General features: G+C 43.1%; 1 protein-coding gene across 4 annotated transcripts in view; it reads right to left on the bottom strand.

Annotated features, from left to right (window-relative positions):
* Positions 1-14,546: 14,546 nt before the first annotated feature.
* Positions 14,547-19,646, bottom strand: part of haf (leucine-rich repeat and fibronectin type-III domain-containing protein hattifattener) — a 143,645-nt gene continuing 138,545 nt past the window's right edge. For 2 of the 4 annotated variants that reach the window (XM_076172749.1, XM_076172750.1), the window contains exon 14: positions 14,547-16,796. In XM_076172749.1, coding sequence (XP_076028864.1) covers positions 16,513-16,796 — 284 coding nt within the window. In that variant the 3' untranslated portion in view covers positions 14,547-16,512. Of the gene's footprint in view, positions 16,797-17,110; positions 17,231-19,646 lie in introns of all 4 variants that reach the window. The other 2 variants (XM_076172751.1, XR_012965701.1) reach the window with 2 other exon arrangements.

Genomic DNA, 19,646 nt, shown 5'->3' with positions numbered 1-19,646 from the left:
GCTACGACATCTTTTATCAAAGATGGCGTAACCAAAATTAGAAAAAGATACAAGTGCAAATTTTGTACTTCTCGCGCTTTCAAAACAACTGGACTTAGACGTAAAAACTTTGGTTTGCGAGGACCATTTATATCCTTGAATATATAGTGAAGGCCTTTGATACGGTAGCATCCAGCTGATTTCTGTTCTGGGTAACCCCAGGCAGCTTTGTTCAGCTGAGGGAGTGTTTGTAGCTAGAAGTTTACCTTTGTTGACATCTTTGATATGATGACATTCTTTACAGATTCTGGCTATTGGAAGGCGAGTGAATTCCACCAAAAAGGTGTTACCATATTAAAGATGGGAGCTAAACCCTTACATTATATAGCCCTGCTGTCTAATTAGTTTTGTGAGTCATTTCTTTTACTTGCTTATATATAGTTTATCATCGAATTGTTTACATGAGATTTATATTACTAGATCGACCAAAGATTTTACAATTCGTATTTGTATGTATCCTTGATTTATATATTTTCTATTTTAGGGTGATAGTAAGAGTTTGTATGATACTTTAAGACCTGAGGAGCAAAACAAAAAATATACAAACTACTAGTATATAGTGATGTTATATCAATAACCATTTTGCTGTTGCCAACGGGATGAGCCTGGGTTTTTGGCCAAATTGGTGAGAGCCGGGCAACAGCTAAATAGTTATTGAAACAATATTCAAAGCGTGATAACAGCATATTTTTGTGAAAATAGCCGATCTTCAGTAAATTAGATACAAGTTCGTGTTTCAGTAGGGGGGTCATGCAAGGCCTACAAAGGAATAGAAAAAAAAAACGAAAAACTTTCTTCTAGAGAGAAAAACGATTTTCAATGGTGTCATATCTTAAGCTTTTTTCACAAGCACATTCATAATGTACATCAACCTGTTGACAAGAGTAGGGCCAATTTTTATTGGGTGCATTGTGCAAAACTATCGTTTTCCTTTATGTGCTTTTCTCTTTTGATTTTGTTAGCCTGATACTTGTAGAACAAGACGCTAACTTATACTCCTCTTTAGTTAGACATGAGAGCAGAAAATAACTCCTTCACAGACCACATGACATTTTGTCAGTAACAAACACGATTAAAACAATAACGAAAATTTCAAGTCCATCCAAAGAAAGACTTGACATGAGACTTATTTCTGTCCCTTCTTCTTCCCTTTCCCTAGGACACCAAGTAAGTACTCATTAGGCCTTGCATCATCAACCCTAGTTTGCAATGAATTGTAATATAAGAGAGTAACAGGTTAACATTAAGAGTTTCACTGTTTGTATGTTGTATATCATGTGCACTGTCACAAACTCTTAGTTCTTGTGTTGTACAGAAAAGAATGATAAAGCAAAATAAAGTGTGACATGGTCAAAGCTATCATGTGACCCACTTGAGGAAGACCGCGATGCACTGCGTAGATTTTGTTGTGCCAAACTTCAAATGATTTTATGAAAATATTTTAGGGACAGTCCTCGCTGCAAATGGGTTCTTGATCGACCGAGATTTTGTTCAGGACGATGTCAGCCATTCAGCTGAACAAAATTGTCTGACATTTGCCACAAGGAAGTCTTTTCTACCGTGGCGCGTGTAGGAGGGGAAAAGAACACCGTGGCGTAGGTGAATTGGTGAAAGGCATTGCAAACCGGAAGGAGAGGTGATGATAGCCCAACTGCCCAAACACGAAGGTCACATTTCTGGAATACAGTCCTTTCTATCCAGTTTATTACCATTGCTACACCCGAATCGATAATAATAATAATATCCAATAGTTCGCGTGAAAATATCATGAAATGTAGTTAACAAATGCCAGTCTGCATTATCGTTTCGCGATGTATTGGTGAAAAGAAAAAACAATACATTACTGGGCAAATAAATGCAAAAAATGCAACATAACTGTGCAAATGGCGATACAATCACCAAAATTGGCGTGATGACTCCATAGGGTATACTAAAGAGATCTGTCAGACTAGCCACCTAAAAATCCAAGATGGCGGCCATTTTTCAAGATGGCCACCATCAGGAGCTCGCGATGACGATATTCCCTCATAAATTGGTATCTATTCAACCGATTTTAGTGATCTTGGTGTCAAATGGTATGTTTTTGGGCATGCTGAATTCATTTATGACACTCTAGAAAGCACTTTAGTACCACTTACATGACTATAAATAAAATAAAAAATGACATCAAAACACATTTTATTAATGACATATCACATACTAAATTAATAATTGTCATAAATGTTTAGTATACCCTCTTTCAGCACCTAAGCTCTAAATTTCCTGGCGAACAACGCAAACCACTGAAACTCAATCTAGATATTAGGGTGAAGAGAGTCCCAGAGTTTCCTGAGAATTACACAAGCGTTCGACCAGCTTACATCACAAAGAATCCCAATCCTCCTACAGCTAGAAGCCATATGATTCCAAAGCCCGAGTTGATCAAGTCACATATGAAGGAAGAGTACACATGGTTTGAAGAGATATCGCTATCTGAGACCATTGGTGATGGGATAAACTTGTCGTGGGCAGCCCATCATGCAGCACAGAGCAGGAGCAAGCCATTCGAAGTGAGCATTACCTCACTGATGCCTTTGATTCGTGAGCAGGCCCACTCAGTTGCCACCATCAAGCACTGTATGGATAAGATTCGAGACACAGTGTCTTTTCTAAACCCAGGACAAACCCCAGTTATAGCTGCTGACCAGCCACTCTTTGCTCTTGCTAAGCAAATCCAGTGGCAGTGGCCAGAAGAGTATGGAGAGAATAAGTTCGTCATCATGTTTGGGGGACTACACATAGAGATGGCTGCACTGAGGTCTTTAGAAACCCTCCTAGAAGGCAGTGGGTGGACCAGTACTATTGCTAAAGCGTGGGTGGCGTCATCCGGTACAGCAGAGTCGTTCCTGACTGTCAAGTGTCACGAGGACAAGACTTGCCCATCAGATCACAGCATGCAGCCTGTACAAACCGATGAAGGAAGCTCACCGTGACTATTGTTCTGACTTCGGGATGTCAGGCAACTCTCCTATGTCCTTTGAAGACTGGCACCAGAGGCAGAGGAGTGTCAGTCCACAGTTCCAGTTTTGGAATATGGTGCTAGATATGGAGCTCACCATATTCCTCCTGATCCGTTCGTTTAGGGAAGGAGACTTCCAACTCTACCGAGAAGCCCTGACAGAGCTGATTCCGAAATTCTTCGCAAACAACAACATGAACTATGCCATATGACTCATAATTCATTGGCAGGATATGATGTCCCTTAATCAGTAACACCCAGATGTCGCCAGGGAGTTTCACAAAGGAAACTTCGTCATTCACAAGTCGAAGCGAGAATTTTCTGCCCTGGCGATAGATCAAGCTCATGAACAAAACAATGCAGTCATCAAAGGTAATGGTGGAGCTGTTGGACTGACAGAGGATCCTGGGGCACTGAGGAGATGGATGGTAGCTGGACCAGAAGTGAGTCGTCTAGTTGCTGGCTATGAGACAATGTCATGTCTGAAGGACGCATCCATCACCACAAAACATCATGACCAAAATGCAAGTACCCAGAGAACATTCGTGGAGAAGGTCGGGGGTATCAAGTTCTTCCATGCTTTCATGGGATGTGATGTAGTCTCTAGTTTCTGTGGCAAAGGGAAAAAATCTGCATGGCAGACATGGAATGTATGTGAGGATGTTACCGAAACCTTCAAGAAACTCAGCAACTGTCCGCAAGAAGTTTCAGATGATGACCTGGAGAAATTTGTTGTCCTAATGTACGACCGATCCAGTGCAGCTAGCTGTGTCAACGAGGCGAGGCTGGATCTCTTTGCCCGCAAACAGAGGACTTACGATGCGATTCCACCAACCAGAGCTGCCTTGAGGGAGCACGCTAAGCGTGCGGCCTACCAGGGTGGAGTCATATGGGGTCAGGCGACTGCCTCAAATCCAGAAACCAGCATCCCTACTGACTGGGGTTGGTTTCAAAGTGAAGAGGCGTGGAAAATACATTGGACAACCCTTCCATCAATAGCTGCATGCTGCCAGGAATTAACCAAATGCTGTTGCAAGAAAGACTGCCTCAAGAGGTGCAAATGTTTCCGCGCCGAACTTTCTTGTACCACTCTGTGCAGCTATGTTTGTGACCAGTAATGTTGTAGTGAACCGAGGTCAATTCTCGAACATTTGACAGAAGATTCTGAATAATTTGTGCATTATTGTTTTTGGTTTAGACTCTATAATCATTCAGTCCATTAATTTAGTATGTAATATGTCGTTAATAAATGTGTTTTGATATAATTTTTTGTTTATTTTATTAATAGTCATGTAAGTGGTGCTAAAATGCTTTCAAGAGTGTCATAAGTGAATTCAGCATGCCCAAAAACATACCACTTGATACCAAGATCACTAAAATCGGTTGAATAGATACCAATTTATGAGGAATATCGTCATCGCGAGCTCCTGATGGCAGCCATCTTGAAAAATGGCCGCCATCTTGGATTTTTAGGTGGCTAGTCTGACAGATCTGTTTAGTATACCTTATAGAGTCATCAAGGCAATTTTGGTGCTTGTATCATCAAATGCATGGTTTTTCCACTATCCGCCCCACTAACAAGCCGGGAAGATATGGACTGAATTCATATTCTAAACTTCTAAAATTCTATTCTTTCAATACCATGACAAAACCTGACGAAATGTTTGAAAACAGGGGCACATTCTCTGACTAACGGTAATTCTATTTTTAATTCGCATGTAACGGAAACGAACGTTATCAGATCCTATCGTGTCGGGAACCCCCTGGAGGCTTAAGGGGACTTGTCAACGTGCTCTTGTTTACAATATCCATTGTCTCCAGGAATTCCTTGTCTCTCTCTGTGACTGAATCATTTCCATATATACCTTCTTTATTATCGGAGTTCATTTTAAATATGAGTCGAAGTTAAAGTAGCAAGTACTGTATTATCGATGCCCGTCATTGTCGTCAACCCATGTGTAATATTGTGCTTTGTTTTTAACAAGTTAGATACAGTGACGCATTTTACATATCTTTGATTTGGCTGCCACCGGGTTATTCTAATCAGCTGAGGGGGAATTTGGACAAAACGGTGCTCACTCTGCACAAAATCCACCCTTTAGCTGAATAAAGCCATCTGGCGTCACCAATTGAAGAGGTTATGAAATAAGTGATCAAGTTCTTTTCCTCGACGCGTCTGATCAAGTGTTCTAAATGAACGAATCTCGCTTTCTTTTGATGGATCTGTGATTCTTCGACCCTTGCGCTCCATGACGCACTGAGAATATGATTTCGTTGTGGCATATGCTTTAGCTACTTAATCAAAAATCATCTGACGTTTACTACAGCAAACATCTACAACACATCGTGTCACTCAAGATGTCAATGGCGTGTACCTTTGTTCAGGTGAACAATTTAATCCCCGTCATCAAGTGGACATTATGCCCACATCTTTGTTAGCATTGTATGCTCCTATATGCGAAACTCATTCTACTAAACCTTTTTAATAAGCCATGTTGTGTAAAGTTATTCTCAAAATTGACACAGAGAACAATTATATTTTCAATTAACACATATGATCTATACCTGTACTGTGATATCACTAAGACTTTATTGAGTGTTATGATAGAAATGTTGTGCTTTGGAAATCTTCTGGGACAAGAACAGTATTTGCAATCAAAATTAGTATATCATAATAGGTGTATATAACCATAAATATTTTACTATTTTCTTTTTTTTTTGTGTATATATTTTTGAAACAAAAAAAAATTACGAGTACTCAACCTTTAACGAAATTCAAAGTTATGCTCTATTTTTTTTCTTTTTTTGTAACAATGAATTGTTCTGAGACCCAACAGATATCTATAGATTCCGAGTGATTTGTAGCCACATTCTAAATAAAATGTCACCTTAATATATAGTTAATTTCTGATTAAGAATATATCCTTACACTAAAAGAGAAATGTTATATTCTAAACAACCATTTCTCAAAAAATAACGGTTATTCAGAGAACGGAGTAATAACAGAATACACAAATATTAAAACCAAGCACCCTCTTTTTACCATCAGAGATATTGAGAGCTATTTAGAAACTAAACGAGAGCCGCTCCCATTGAATCTGGGTATGGTGTCTGAAAAATTGGATTCGAGGAGTCATTTTAACGCCCACTGCAATTTTTTAAAGTATTTATACACAAAATAGCAAGATGTTAGCAACCTGAGAAAAAGTACATATAATTCCCACCCTAAAACCAAATAGCACATCCGAGTTTCTTGTGCTTCTCAGACCCATTTCGCTACTTTCCACTATAAGCAAAAATGTCCATGAAAAGAATCAGACCACCCAAACTATCTTCACCTTGGCAAGCTCTGTTCATAAACCTTACACAGAAAAATACAAAATGGATATAACAATGAGAAGCCATTAGACAGAATAATTGAGATAGCAATAGACATAAACAAGACCTTTGACATAGTCTCAAAATATGCTTTCAAGGAAAATATAGGGGCATTTTTTTTCATTCTTTACCGTTTTTAATACGTACATGTTAAATCTAGTGACCAAAAATTGATAGGTTCAAAGTATAGAATAGATGAAGGATAGATATTCACATATCTGTTATACGTAACCTAAGAAGAGCGAATTTTAGTTACCTATGATTGTTGAATGGGTAATAAGATTGGGTAAAAGAAATTGTAAAACAGACTCCTTTTGAAAGACATCTTCCTGTATGCATGTTGCCATAAATGGTTTGATAATGGAAAAAATAAAATATTTTAGACAGAGTAAAAAGATTCTAAGAAATCCAAACGCTTTTAACCCCCACATGATTACCGAAATTAGTTGCTATCCCTGATGGCTTGAGGAAACGATAGATTAAAAAGACAGCTCAAAGACAAACATCCATATCAAAAGGACTTTTAAGGGAGGTGACCAAATCAAAGTATAGACCCACGTACACCCACCCTATTCCCCTCCAAATCCCAATAATGCCCCATCCCTTTTTAGCATCTCGTGGATGAAGGGCCGTATCCTGTCCCCACCTCACTGCAGTGAGACACCGCCTCTACAGCAGTACCCGATAGTCAGAGTTGACTTACCGCCAAAGTTTAATCTTATAGCGACCTCCCTCTTTTCATCTACTCGAAAATAAAAACGAAGACAAGAATATCCATGTGGGACATTCCATCCCATGTTTTACGTCCTCTTCTCCTTGCTCAACAGATATTCTCCTCTTTCTCAACGCCCCCTTTACCCCATCCATCCATCTCATCCTTGGTCATCCCCTCAAATTTAGTCCCTCTACCTCTGCCTTCCACACCTCTTTTACTAATCTCTCCTCAACCATTCTTTCTATATGTCCAAACCATCGCAATAATCTTTCAATCAACCCTATCTACCATCTCCTTTTCTACCCCATCTCCTCCCCCCCTCCTCGTTTCTCACTCTATCTAATCCAGTAACCCCTACTATACTTCTCAGACATTTCATCTCAAACACATTCAAACATTTCCTCACCGTCTCTTAATTTTCACGTTTCTGCTCCATACAAAGCCGTAGGCACAATCACTCCTTCATACAATCTCCTCTTTGCATCTATTCCCTGATGTCTGTTTCTCACGACACTTTTCAATCCCCCCAATCCCCCCCTCGGCACAATCATCCCTTCATACAATCTCCTCTTTGCATTCATTCCCAGACGCCTATTCATCATGACACTTTTTAATCCTCCACTCCCCCGTTTCCTATCACATGTGATCCCAAATATTTAAAGCTATCCACTCTCCTTTTAAGATGTACTTCCAACTCACTGCCATCCTCTCCCCTTGTACATCTCATCACCTTGCTTTTACACACATATACCTTCGACTTTTTCTATCGTATACTTTCCTAAACTCTGTCATTACTATCTTGTGCAGTTCATCACCTTACTTTTACCCACATTGATCTTCAACTTCCTTCTTTAACACATCTTCCCAAACTGTCACTTACTTCCTCAATCAGTGTCGTCAGAAAACAACAGCTGGCTTATCTCCCACTTTTCTCCATTTTCTTTGACCATCTCCAATCCCCGACCCTTGCGTTCACCTCTCGCACCACCCCATCCATGTATAAATTGAACAGCCAAGAAAACATAACACATCCCTGACGAAGTCCCACCTTTACTTCAAACCACTCTCTCCATTTCTGATTCTAACACAGGTTCTACTACTCTCGTAGAAACTCTTGACTTCTCTTAACAGCTTTCCTCCTATCCGATATATCTGCAATACTTCCCACAGTGCCTTCCATTTTACCCTGTCATAAACCTTTTCCAAATCCATAAAGACCCAAAAAAACACCCTTACCTTTTCCTAAAGCTTTCTCACATATCTGTCTTACCACAAAGATCTGATCCACGCAACCTCTACCTGTCCTAAACCCACACAGTTCCTCACCAATTACTCCCGCTGTTCCTCTCCTAACCCTCTCAATCAAAACCTCCCCATACTCATTCCCAACTATACTTAATAAGCTGATCCCTCTGAAACTACTACACAGACATTTGTCCCCTTTTTCCTTGTTAAAGTGGAACTATACAGGCACTCCTCCAGTCCTCCTGCACTCTACCCTCTCTTAAACAAATATTAGATACCCTCACCAGCCAGTCCGCTATCACTGTACCTCCTTTTTAGACATTCTGCATGACACCCATCCAACCCAGGTGCCTTACCTGTTCTCATCATCTTAACAACTACTTTCACCTCTTCTTTCTTTATTTCTACTCCATTTTCCTCACTCATCACTGTCATTTTCTTAGCGCTTCACACTGCAGCTACCTCTCTTCCATTATCATCTCTCCATCTGGACCTTCTATCTTTTTTTCTCTACTTGATTCGCCTCCTCTTCATCTCTTAATTTCTTTCCAAAACATTTTTTTATTACTTTCAAATTTTGCTGTCATACACTTACACCACTTCACATCTGCTTTTCTCTTTACCTCCTTAATATTTTCCCTATTTAACTTTGTAACCAATGCACCTACCTGGACATGTTATACCATTTTGGAATCAGAGTAAATAGGAACCCTGAATAGACAGAGTATGACTTTTCAAACGGCTTCTGAGGAACCCCAGCTCCTAAGTAATCCCAGACACAAAAGGAACTTCGGTCCAAAAGGAGCTCCGGCCCCAGAGGAACCCTGGCACCAAAGGAACACCGGCCCCTAAGGAACCCTGGCCCCAAAGGAATCCCGGTCCCAAAGGAATCCCGGCTCCTAAGGGCCCTTGACCTTCTAAGGAACCCCAGATCCTAAGAAATGACGGCCCCTAGGGAACCCCGGCTCCTAAGGAACACCATCTCCTAAGAAACCCCACCACCTAAGGAACCCCGGCTCCTAAGGAACCCCGACCAATAATGAACCCCGACTTCTAAGGAACCGCAACTTCTAAGGAACCTTGGCCCCAAAGGAATCCCGGCTCCAAATGATTACCCGTTCAAAGGACCCCTGTCCTTTTAAGGAACCCCAGTTCCTAAGGAGCCCCAGTTCCTAAGGAACCCCGGCTCCTAAGAACCCACGGCTCCTAAAGAGCCCAAGCTCCTAAGAAAACCCAGCTCATAAGGAAACCCGGCTCCTAAGGAATCCATGTTCCTAAGGAATCCCGTTCTCCTAATGAATCTTGGCTCCTAAGGAACCCTGGCCCTAAAGCAATCCCGGCCCCGAAGGATTCCTGGTTCAAAAGACCCCTGTTCTTATAAAGACCCCCGGCCCCTAAGGAATCTCAGTTCATAAGGAACCCTGCCTCATAAGGAACCCGGCTCATAAGGAACTCTGGCTCCTAAGGAACCCCGGCTCCAAAGGAACCCAAGCTCCTAAGGAGCCCCAGATCCTAAAGAAACCCAACTCCTAAGGAATTCCGACTCCTAAGGAACCCCGACCTCTAAGGAACCCTGGCCCTAAAGCAATCCCGGCCCCAAAGGATTCCCGGTTCAAAAGACCCCTGTTCTTATAAAGACCCCCGGCCCCTAAGGAATCTCAGTTCATAAGGAACCCTGCTTCATAAGGAACCCGGCTCATAAGGAACTCTGGCTCCTAAGGAACCCCGGCTCCAAAGGAACCCAAGCTCCTAAGGAGCCCCAGATCCTAAAGAAACCCAACTCCTAAGGAATTCCGGCTCCTAAGGAACCCCGACCTCTAAGGAACCCTGGCCCTAAAGCAATCCCGGCCCCAAAGGATTCCCGGTTCAAAAGACCCCTGTTCTTATAAAGACCCCCGGCCCCTAAGGAATCTCAGTTCATAAGGAACCCTGCCTCATAAGGAACTCGGCTCATAAGGAACTCTGGCTCCTAAGGAACCCCGGCTCCAAAGGAACCCAAGCTCCTAAGGAGCCCCAGTTCCTAAAGAAACCCAACTCCTAAGGAATTCAGGCTCCTAAGGAACCCCGACCTCTAAGGAACCCTGGCCCTAAAGCAATCCCGGCCCCAAAGGATTCCTGGTTCAAAAGACCCCTGTTCTTATAAAGACCCCCGGCCCCTAAGGAATCTCAGTTCATAAGGAACCCTGCCTCATAAGGAACCCGGCTCATAAGGAACTCTGGCTCCTAAGGAACCCCGGCTCCAAAGGAACCCAAGCTCCTAAGGAGCCCCAGATCCTAAAGAAACCCAACTCCTAAGGAATTCCGGCTCCTAAGGAACCCCGACCTCTAAGGAACCCTGACCCTAAAGCAATCCCGGCCCCAAAGGATTCCCGGTTCAAAAGACCCCTGTTCTTATAAAGACCCCCGGCCCCTACGGAATCTCAGTTCATAAGGAACCCTGCCTCATAAGGAACTCGGCTCATAAGGAACTCTGGCTCCTAAGGAACCCCGGCTCCAAAGGAACCCAAGCTCCTAAGGAGCCCCAGATCCTAAAGAAACCCAACTCCTAAGGAATTCCGGCTCCTAAGGAACCCCGACCTCTAAGGAACCCTGGCCCTAAAGCAATCCCGGCCCCAAAGGATTCCTGGTTCAAAAGACCCCTGTTCTTATAAAGACCCCCGGCCCCTAAGGAATCTCAGTTCATAAGGAACCCTGCCTCATAAGGAACCCGGCTCATAAGGAACTCTGGCTCCTAAGGAACCCCGGCTCCAAAGGAACCCAAGCTCCTAAGGAGCCCCAGATCCTAAAGAAACCCAACTCCTAAGGAATTCCGGCTCCTAAGGAACCCCGACCTCTAAGGAACCCTGGCCCTAAAGCAATCCCGGCCCCAAAGGATTCCTGGTTCAAAAGACCCCTGTTCTTATAAAGACCCCCGGCCCCTAAGGAATCTCAGTTCATAAGAAACCCTGCCTCATAAGGAACCCGGCTCATAAGGAACTCTGGCTCCTAAGGAACCCCGGCTCCAAAGGAACCCAAGCTCCTAAGGAGCCCCAGATCCTAAAGAAACCCAACTCCTAAGGAATTCCGGCTCCTAAGGAACCCCGACCTCTAAGGAACCCTGACCCTAAAGCAATCCCGGCCCCAAAGGATTCCCGGTTCAAAAGACCCCTGTTCTTATAAAGACCCCCGGCCCCTAAGGAATCTCAGTTCATAAGAAACCCTGCCTCATAAGGAACTCGGCTCATAAGAAACTCTGGCTCCTAAGGAACCCCGGCTCCAAAGGAACCCAAGCTCCTAAGGAGCCCCAGATCCTAAAGAAACCCAACTCTTAAGGAATTCCGACTCCTAAGGAACCCCGACCTCTAAGGAACCCTGGCCCTAAAGCAATCCCGGCCCCGAAGGATTCCCGGTTCAAAAGACCCCTGTTCTTATAAAGACCCCCGGCCCCTAAGGAATCTCAGTTCATAAGGAACCCTGCCTCATAAGGAACCCGGCTCATAAGGAACTCTGGCTCCTAAGGAACCCCGGCTCCAAAGGAACCCAAGCTCCTAAGGAGCCCCAGATCCTAAAGAAACCCAACTCCTAAGGAATTCCGGCTCCTAAGGAACCCCGACCTCTAAGGAACCCTGGCCCTAAAGCAATCCCGGCCCCGAAGGATTCCCGGTTCAAAAGACCCCTGTTCTTATAAAGACCCCCGGCCCCTAAGGATTCCTGGTTCTAAGCAATCCCGGCCCCAAAGGATTCCTGGTTCAAAAGACCCCTGTTCTTATAAAGACTCCCGGCCCCTAAGGAATCTCAGTTCATAAGGAACCCTGCCTCATAAGGAACCCGGCTCATAAGGTTCATATAGGAACCCTGAATAGACAGAGTATGACTTTTCAAACGGCTTCTGAGGAACCCCAGCTCCTAAGTAATCCCGGACACAAAAGGAACTTCGGTCCAAAAGGAGCTCCGGCCCCAGAGGAACCCTGGCACCAAAGGAACACCGGCCCCTAAGGAACCCTGGCCCCAAAGGAATCCCAGTCCCAAAGGAATCCCAGCTCCTAAGGGCCCTTGACCTTCTAAGGAACCCCAGATTCTAAGAAATGACGGCCCCTAGGGAACCCCGGCTCCTAAGGAACACCATCTCCTAAGAAACCCCACCTAAGGAACCCCGGCTCCTAAGGAACCCCGACCAATAATGAACCCCGACTTCTAAGGAACCGCAACTTCTAAGGAACCTTGGCCCCAAAGGAATCCCGGCTCCAAATGATTACCCGTTCAAAGGACCCCTGTCCTTTTAAGGAACCCCAGTTCCTAAGGAGCCCCAGTTCCTAAGGAACCCCGGCTCCTAAGAACCCACGGCTCCTAAAGAGCCCAAGCTCCTAAGAAAACCCAGCTCATAAGGAAACCCGGCTCCTAAGGAATCCATGTTCCTAAGGAATCCCGTTCTCCTAAAGAATCTTGGCTCCTAAGGAACCCCGACCTCTAAGGAACCCTGGCCCTAAAGCAATCCCGGCCCCAAAGGATTCCTGGTTCAAAAGACCCCTGTTCTTATAAAGACCCCCGGCCCCTAAGGAATCTCAGTTCATAAGGAACCCTGCCTCATAAGGAACCCGGCTCATAAGGAACTCTGGCTCCTAAGGAACCCCGGCTCCAAAGGAACCCAAGCTCCTAAGGAGCCCCAGATCCTAAAGAAACCCAACTCTTAAGGAATTCCGGCTCCTAAGGAACCCCGACCTCTAAGGAACCCTGGCCCTAAAGCAATCCCGGCCCCGAAGGATTCCCGGTTCAAAAGACCCCTGTTCTTATAAAAAAAAAAACCGGCCCCTAAGGAATCTCAGTTCATAAGGAACCCTGCCTCATAAGGAACTCGGCTCATAAGGAACTCTGGCTCCTAAGGAACCCCGGCTCCATAGGAACCCAAGCTCCTAAGGAGCCCCAGATCCTAAAGAAACCCAACTCTTAAGGAATTCCGACTCCTAAGGAACCCCGACCTCTAAGGAACCCTGACCCTAAAGCAATCCCGGCCCCGAAGGATTCCCGGTTCAAAAGACCCCTGTTCTTATAAAGACCCCCGGCCCCTAAGGAATCTCAGTTCATAAGAAACCCTGCTTCATAAGGAACCCGGCTCATAAGGAACTCTGGCTCCTAAGGAACCCCGGCTCCAAAGGAACCCAAGCTCCTAAGGAGCCCCAGATCCTAAAGAAACCCAATTCCTAAGGAATTCCGGCTCCTAAGGAACCCCGACCTCTAAGGAACCCTGGCCCTAAAGCAATCCCGGCCCCAAAGGATTCCCGGTTCAAAAGACCCCTGTTCTTATAAAGACCCCCGGCCCCTAAGGAATCTCAGTTTATAAGGAACCCTGCCTCATAAGAACCCGGCTCATAAGGAGCTCTGACTCCTAAGGAACCCCGGCTCCAAAGGAACCCAAGCTCCTAAGGAACCCCAGATCCTAAAGAAAACCAACTCTTAAGGAATTCTGGCTCCTAAGGAACCTCGATTCCGAAGGAAGACCGACTTCTAAGGATCCCCAGTTTCTGAGGAACCCCATCTTCTAAAGAACCCTGGGTCCTAAGGATCCTTGGTTCCTGAGTTAGTTTTGCAATGTCTATCAACAAAGCTCAAGATCAATCACTGAAATTAGATGGACCGCACCCTCTACAACCCTGCTGTTCTCATGGTCAGCTCTGTGTTGAATGATCCAGGGTAAGAAATCCAAAGAATCTTTGCACCCTTACTCCCAACAAGAAGACTAAAAATGTTGCGTATCCTGCTGCATTGCAGTAACTAAAAACTACAATTCTTCTAAGTAACGAGCCTCGGGCTGTGTCCGTATTGGCTAGATGCTTTAGAGCAATGCGCATTCCTACACCATCATTATCACCATCATCTTCATCACCATTACCATCATCATCAGATTTCGATTATTTTATTTTTATATGGTGTGATGAAATTAAATTAAATGCGTTACTTGTTCTTTTCTTTTTAGATTATCATTTAAAGATAACGGCCCATTTGCTCTATGCAGGAGTAAGCCAAAGTTCCCCCCAGGGCGGCTTCATGGTTAGTATATGTGTGTGTGTATATATATATATAATACACATATACATATACATATACATATACATATACATACATATGCATATACACATATACATTTACATATACATATACAGTATAGTCTGCAAGTTCATAAGGAAAACAACAAGGTCTTATTTACATTTTATTGCAGTCTTCAGTTGCCTGAGTTTCGCATACTTTAGTTGTCTCTCTACAATCACTCTCTATTAATTCACATCTTACAATTTATACATCACGTACGCATGTTATTTTAAATATACAAGATTAGAAGATACAACATCGTTTACATCCACACACACAACAATTCTGTTTCGGTATTATGTCTATGGTCATGTACACGTGGCAATACTGAATGCATACACATGTATGCAACTCTGACGTACTTAGAAAAACAAATATGCACAAATGGAAGAGAGCGATTTCGTCCATTTCTTTTCAGGAACTTATTGTTCTTATACTTAATCTATTGTCGTGTACAAAGATATTTGTAAATAGATAATGCTAATTAAGTAACAAAATCATCTAATCACGTAAATAATAAGGAAATGTGAAAAGATCACATTTAACAAAAATATGACATGTATTGTCCACAAATTAAATGTACAAAAGTTAAATTATTAAAAAGAAACCGCTGTTTACGAATATTAAGAAAAATTGATATGCAGATGCAGTAAATACACATTTGAATGAAAATGTGTCAGTATTTCTGAACTCATAATAATAATAATGTCAGTAACAATGAGCTGCCAGAAAGACAGGTGGTCATTTTCACCTTAAAAACGAATAGAAAACTATATACAAAGACTTATTTTGGGTAACACGCACACTTTCGCATGCGGTCTTTGAATTGATACATCGGTATCAAACTTTACGATACTGTAAATGAAATAAACGCAAGAGAAAAATATGAATTGTGATGTGTAGGCGAACAGCGAAGTGTCACCTCTGCTCAGAGGATGAGCCGAAATCGTCCGTGTAATCTTGTCGAGTTCCTCCTTCAATATCCTTGAAGTTCTCCAGAAGATTCAAAGTATCACAGTCAGTAACTTCGAGACTGAAGGAGTATCTAGTTCACGTATTGCTGTTTTACGGTTCTCAAAGCTCAAGTCAAATTAGAGAACTTCCCCCCAGCAATATATGAACTTCGTATCTGAAACAGAAATCTTTTCAGTAATGCATAAACATTCTTCTCCTGAGACCGATGGATGAGGATGTGTTTTTGTTTATTCTCTTCCTGTAATCCTTCATCCCATTTCTTTTTTCGATTAAATATTACTTCCGTGCCCCTTTTCTCATTCTTGTTCTTGGGTCTATGAAGTACTTACAGACGGAGTTTTATTTATTTGTTATATGATTATCTTGTATGATACTTTGTTGTACCCAAGAGAAAAAAACCTAAGACTAGGAGGAAAAAAAAGTGCTACATCTTCTCTCGGTGGAGTGGACACCTGGGGCGCAGACTTCTACCAAAAAGTATGGTAAGGTTATTTACGCATACACTACGAATACATAAGTCCAACAGTCGCTACACTGTTTTCTATTTAAGTAACGGGAAAAGAATGAGCAGATGGGGGACGAGGAGGAAAGGAAATAAAGTAATAGTAAGAGGTGGCGAAAGGGTGAGAGAAGGAGGGAAGGTGTTGGCACTAAATGGTGAGACGCTTTTCAATGCCTCGAACGGATCGCAAACTTCGATCCGATGGAATACAGAACCTTCGTGTCTTATACATTTAGAAAATGCATAGCAATCGCAATTAAAAGGAGAAATCGAAGTTTAGGCATACGGAATATATACCATGTAAGTAGTAGGTATCATACGATTAATGTTCACATAGGGCTGAGCACTTTTTTCTGAGCCGAGTGGTTGTGGACTGCATAACTCAAATGCCCACTTCAGCCTGAGGGGAGAGTTGGATGGGAGAGTGGGAGGATATTGTATCCATCATTTAAAATACACGTATCACTCGGTGCGATGGCAAAAATTGTTAAAGTCTTACAGGGCCCATTAATTCTGTTTTACTGATGTCACAAAGCCACTGTCACCGGCTGTTATATTTGTGCTGAAGTAGTCTTGGAGGGGTCTTTTCTTCTGAGATTAGAGTTGGACGAGGCCTCCCCTCGTAGGGTTCCTGGCCATGTAGATGTCCATATCGTGGTCTGTCCAGCCGTCAGTGTCGTAGCCAGTCAGAGAGTTTGTCGAGCCAGCGCGACTCATCCTCGAGCTGCTCCGCTCACGAGACTTTGAACGGTGTCGACGACGCTCGCTCCTTTGCGAGGGAACCCTGGCAATGGAAGGGTTGGCAGCCATGGCTGGGATACCGAAACTGGCTTGTCCCGGGTACTGCGAGGCTGTCAACGACTGTCGCGAAAGACGAAGATCTGGAAGAAGTAAGAATGGTGTTTTTATTCTGGGTCGCAGAATAATCCACGATAGATATCATTAGACGGGCTTAGCAGTATTTACTTTATGTATCTGACATGCATAGATTTTGGAAAGGGCATCCCTGTGTACATGCATGCTGGGCAAGGAAAAGAAGCAAAGCAATAGTGGATAGTGCGTGCGTGCGTGCGTTTGTGCGTCATGTATTGCATATCTACTTATACTTATGGACAACTTTTTTCATCTTGATAGAATCATCTTTTCAAAATGAATCGGACTATTATATTGACCTGAAGTCCTCATCGAGACATACCTCACTGTGGGGATGTTTGACTAGACTCGACCTATCCAGGTCATAGCTGGAAAAGTCCCTGCTCGCGAAGGTAGATATCGTTTCTTAAGAGAGCATCTTGCCACAAGCTAGCCACAGAGCCTACGGAGTGGAAGACAAAACATTTGTCACACCTCTCGTCGGCTTTTTTCCCCGGTCCTCGATGACTTCGGTTATCATCAAGATTCTCGTTCTATCAATGACAGTTTCTTGAGCATATAATCCCTCCCATTGTCCATAATAAAGTTTTGGTCTTAAGGCACCATCCCTCCCCCCCACAGGGTCGATCGTGCACGGTGGAACGTATATGGGAGCTGTTATGTATTCGAGTACTGAGCCCGACAGCGGGGACTGGGTTAGAACAAAATGGCCTGGGATCGATTACTAAGGCGTTGTGATCCGTTCATACCGGATAATATCCAAGGACATTAGTGATAACAAGCAACTTATTATTGTTAATAGTTTTGTTCATATCTATGGAATGGGTGGTGATGATGCTTTGTGTCTGAAAATATCTAGGGCGTCTTCTTGACAGTCAAAGGTTGAAAGGTGTTCTGTCAGCATTCGGAAGGTCTTTTATTGCTTTGAAAAGTCTGTCTTTATGCTTTGCCATTGTAACTCAATGTAATTCGCTGTGATATTTTGTTCTGGCGTTACGTGCGACTTAGGAGGGACGCAAAATGAACATAAAGTTAACACACATTGTGCGGTGTGTCAGCAAAACGCAACCTCGTGCTCTGGTTGACTTTTTTTCATTTTGTCAATCTCTGAAAAAGTGACAAGCAAAATGATACTAAAATGCAACCGTTTATAGATAACTAATCAATCAAATGGAGCTAGCGCCATGACAGTGCATGGCAGCACTCATTCCCAAGCAAACTCCCGATCTATCTGCACCGATTTGTTTGGTGCGACCGCGTCCGACGTAGGCTCCTTCTTAGCCTTGTTCACGCCAAGTCATTTATCTCGGAGGTTATGAGCAGGGTCATTGACCGGAGGGGCAAAAATGGGACTAGTGTGTCACCTGGCGCTCAGTGGCAAGGTTCGTTACTTGTTTTATCCCATGATCCTTGTCAGAGACTTCATGACGAAGGCATTTAGATGCGTCTTCAAAACCTATGTGTCGAGGTTAGTGACTAAAAGGACCTTGAAGACAGATCTCTGTCCTTCTGCACAGGTACATGCACCGTCAGACACTCCAGTCTAGAGTACTCTTAGTTTTATAGCTCAGTCCCAACTGTCTACTGATTTCTAGTTCTAAGATCTCGAATGCATGAACTCTATTAAAAAAGAATGGTGAATTTCTCACGCCTAGATTTTTTGTCTTAATCTGAGAAATCAATTGGCTACGTATCTTCATCCAGTGATTCGAGTGTCTACACTGGAACATTCATAAACAATGTAAGGAATGTAGCGTCATCGACAAAGTCTTGGTCAGCGCTTGATCTGAATCCACTAGCAATCACAGTTCTACGTATTACCTATTCTATTAAGAATTTAAGAGAAATGGAGCATGGACACATCCTTACATCACAGTGGAATGTTCATAGAAAATGTTGGATATACTTCCAACAACTTTCACTGCACTTTCAGTGACTGAGTATAAGTGAGATTAACAGACTCATTAGAAACTCGTCGCAACCTCATAATCATCAGTGTCTCTACCAGCTAAATCGAACGCTTTATCGGCTAGGATCATGTCAGTTGTGGATTCCTTGGATTAGAAACCAGAATCCTCAGGAAACTGGCTTGTTGATACATAATCCCGTTTTGTATACAGAAACACCTAATCAAAAAGCTTACAAGGAATATGTATAGTTATGCTACACCTCTATAACTATCGTATTCATGTAGGCTACACTTTCTCTTCCAAACTTGAGTAATGAGAACACAGCTGATAGATGCAAGGATGATACCAGTCTACCACACGTCTACAGACACTCAAGAATTTAGTGACTATGGAATCCCCTAACTTGTGTACCTCTTCACTAATCCCTTCTCCACCTTCAGTGTGCCATTGACCTTCTTGACTTCAATGTCGACGATGATATACTGATAGAGGTTCACCATCAACGAATCCTTTCATTCTCTTCCCCATTTTGATCTTATAAGATAAGACATAAGAATAAAGGAGACTGCAATAGACCATAAGGCCCACACTAGGCAGTTCCCTATCCATCACCACCTGTCATCCCCATCCATAAAGTTGTTTAATCGTTTTTTAAAACAACTGATAGTTTCAGCGCTTACTACATGGTTACTAAGTTTATTCCATTCATCGACCACCCTATTAGTAAACCAATTCTTGCCTATTTCCTTCTTAAATCTAAATTTGTTCAGTTTATACCCATTACTGCGAGCCCTGCCCTGTTGTTTTAATATGATGACCTTGTTTGCATCACCCTTGTTATAACCTTTGATCCACTTGAACACTTCTATTAGATCACCCCACACTCTGGGTCTTTCCAGAGAGTGTAAGTTTAGGTGCCTAAGCCTCTCTTCGTAAGGTAAATTTCTG

Source organism: Oratosquilla oratoria, chromosome 33, assembly GCF_046742065.1.
Source record: "Oratosquilla oratoria isolate Oo_2021 chromosome 33, ASM4674206v1, whole genome shotgun sequence".
Taxonomy (NCBI): domain Eukaryota; kingdom Metazoa; phylum Arthropoda; class Malacostraca; order Stomatopoda; family Squillidae; genus Oratosquilla; species Oratosquilla oratoria.
This window is presented reverse-complemented; position numbering and strand designations above follow the sequence as displayed.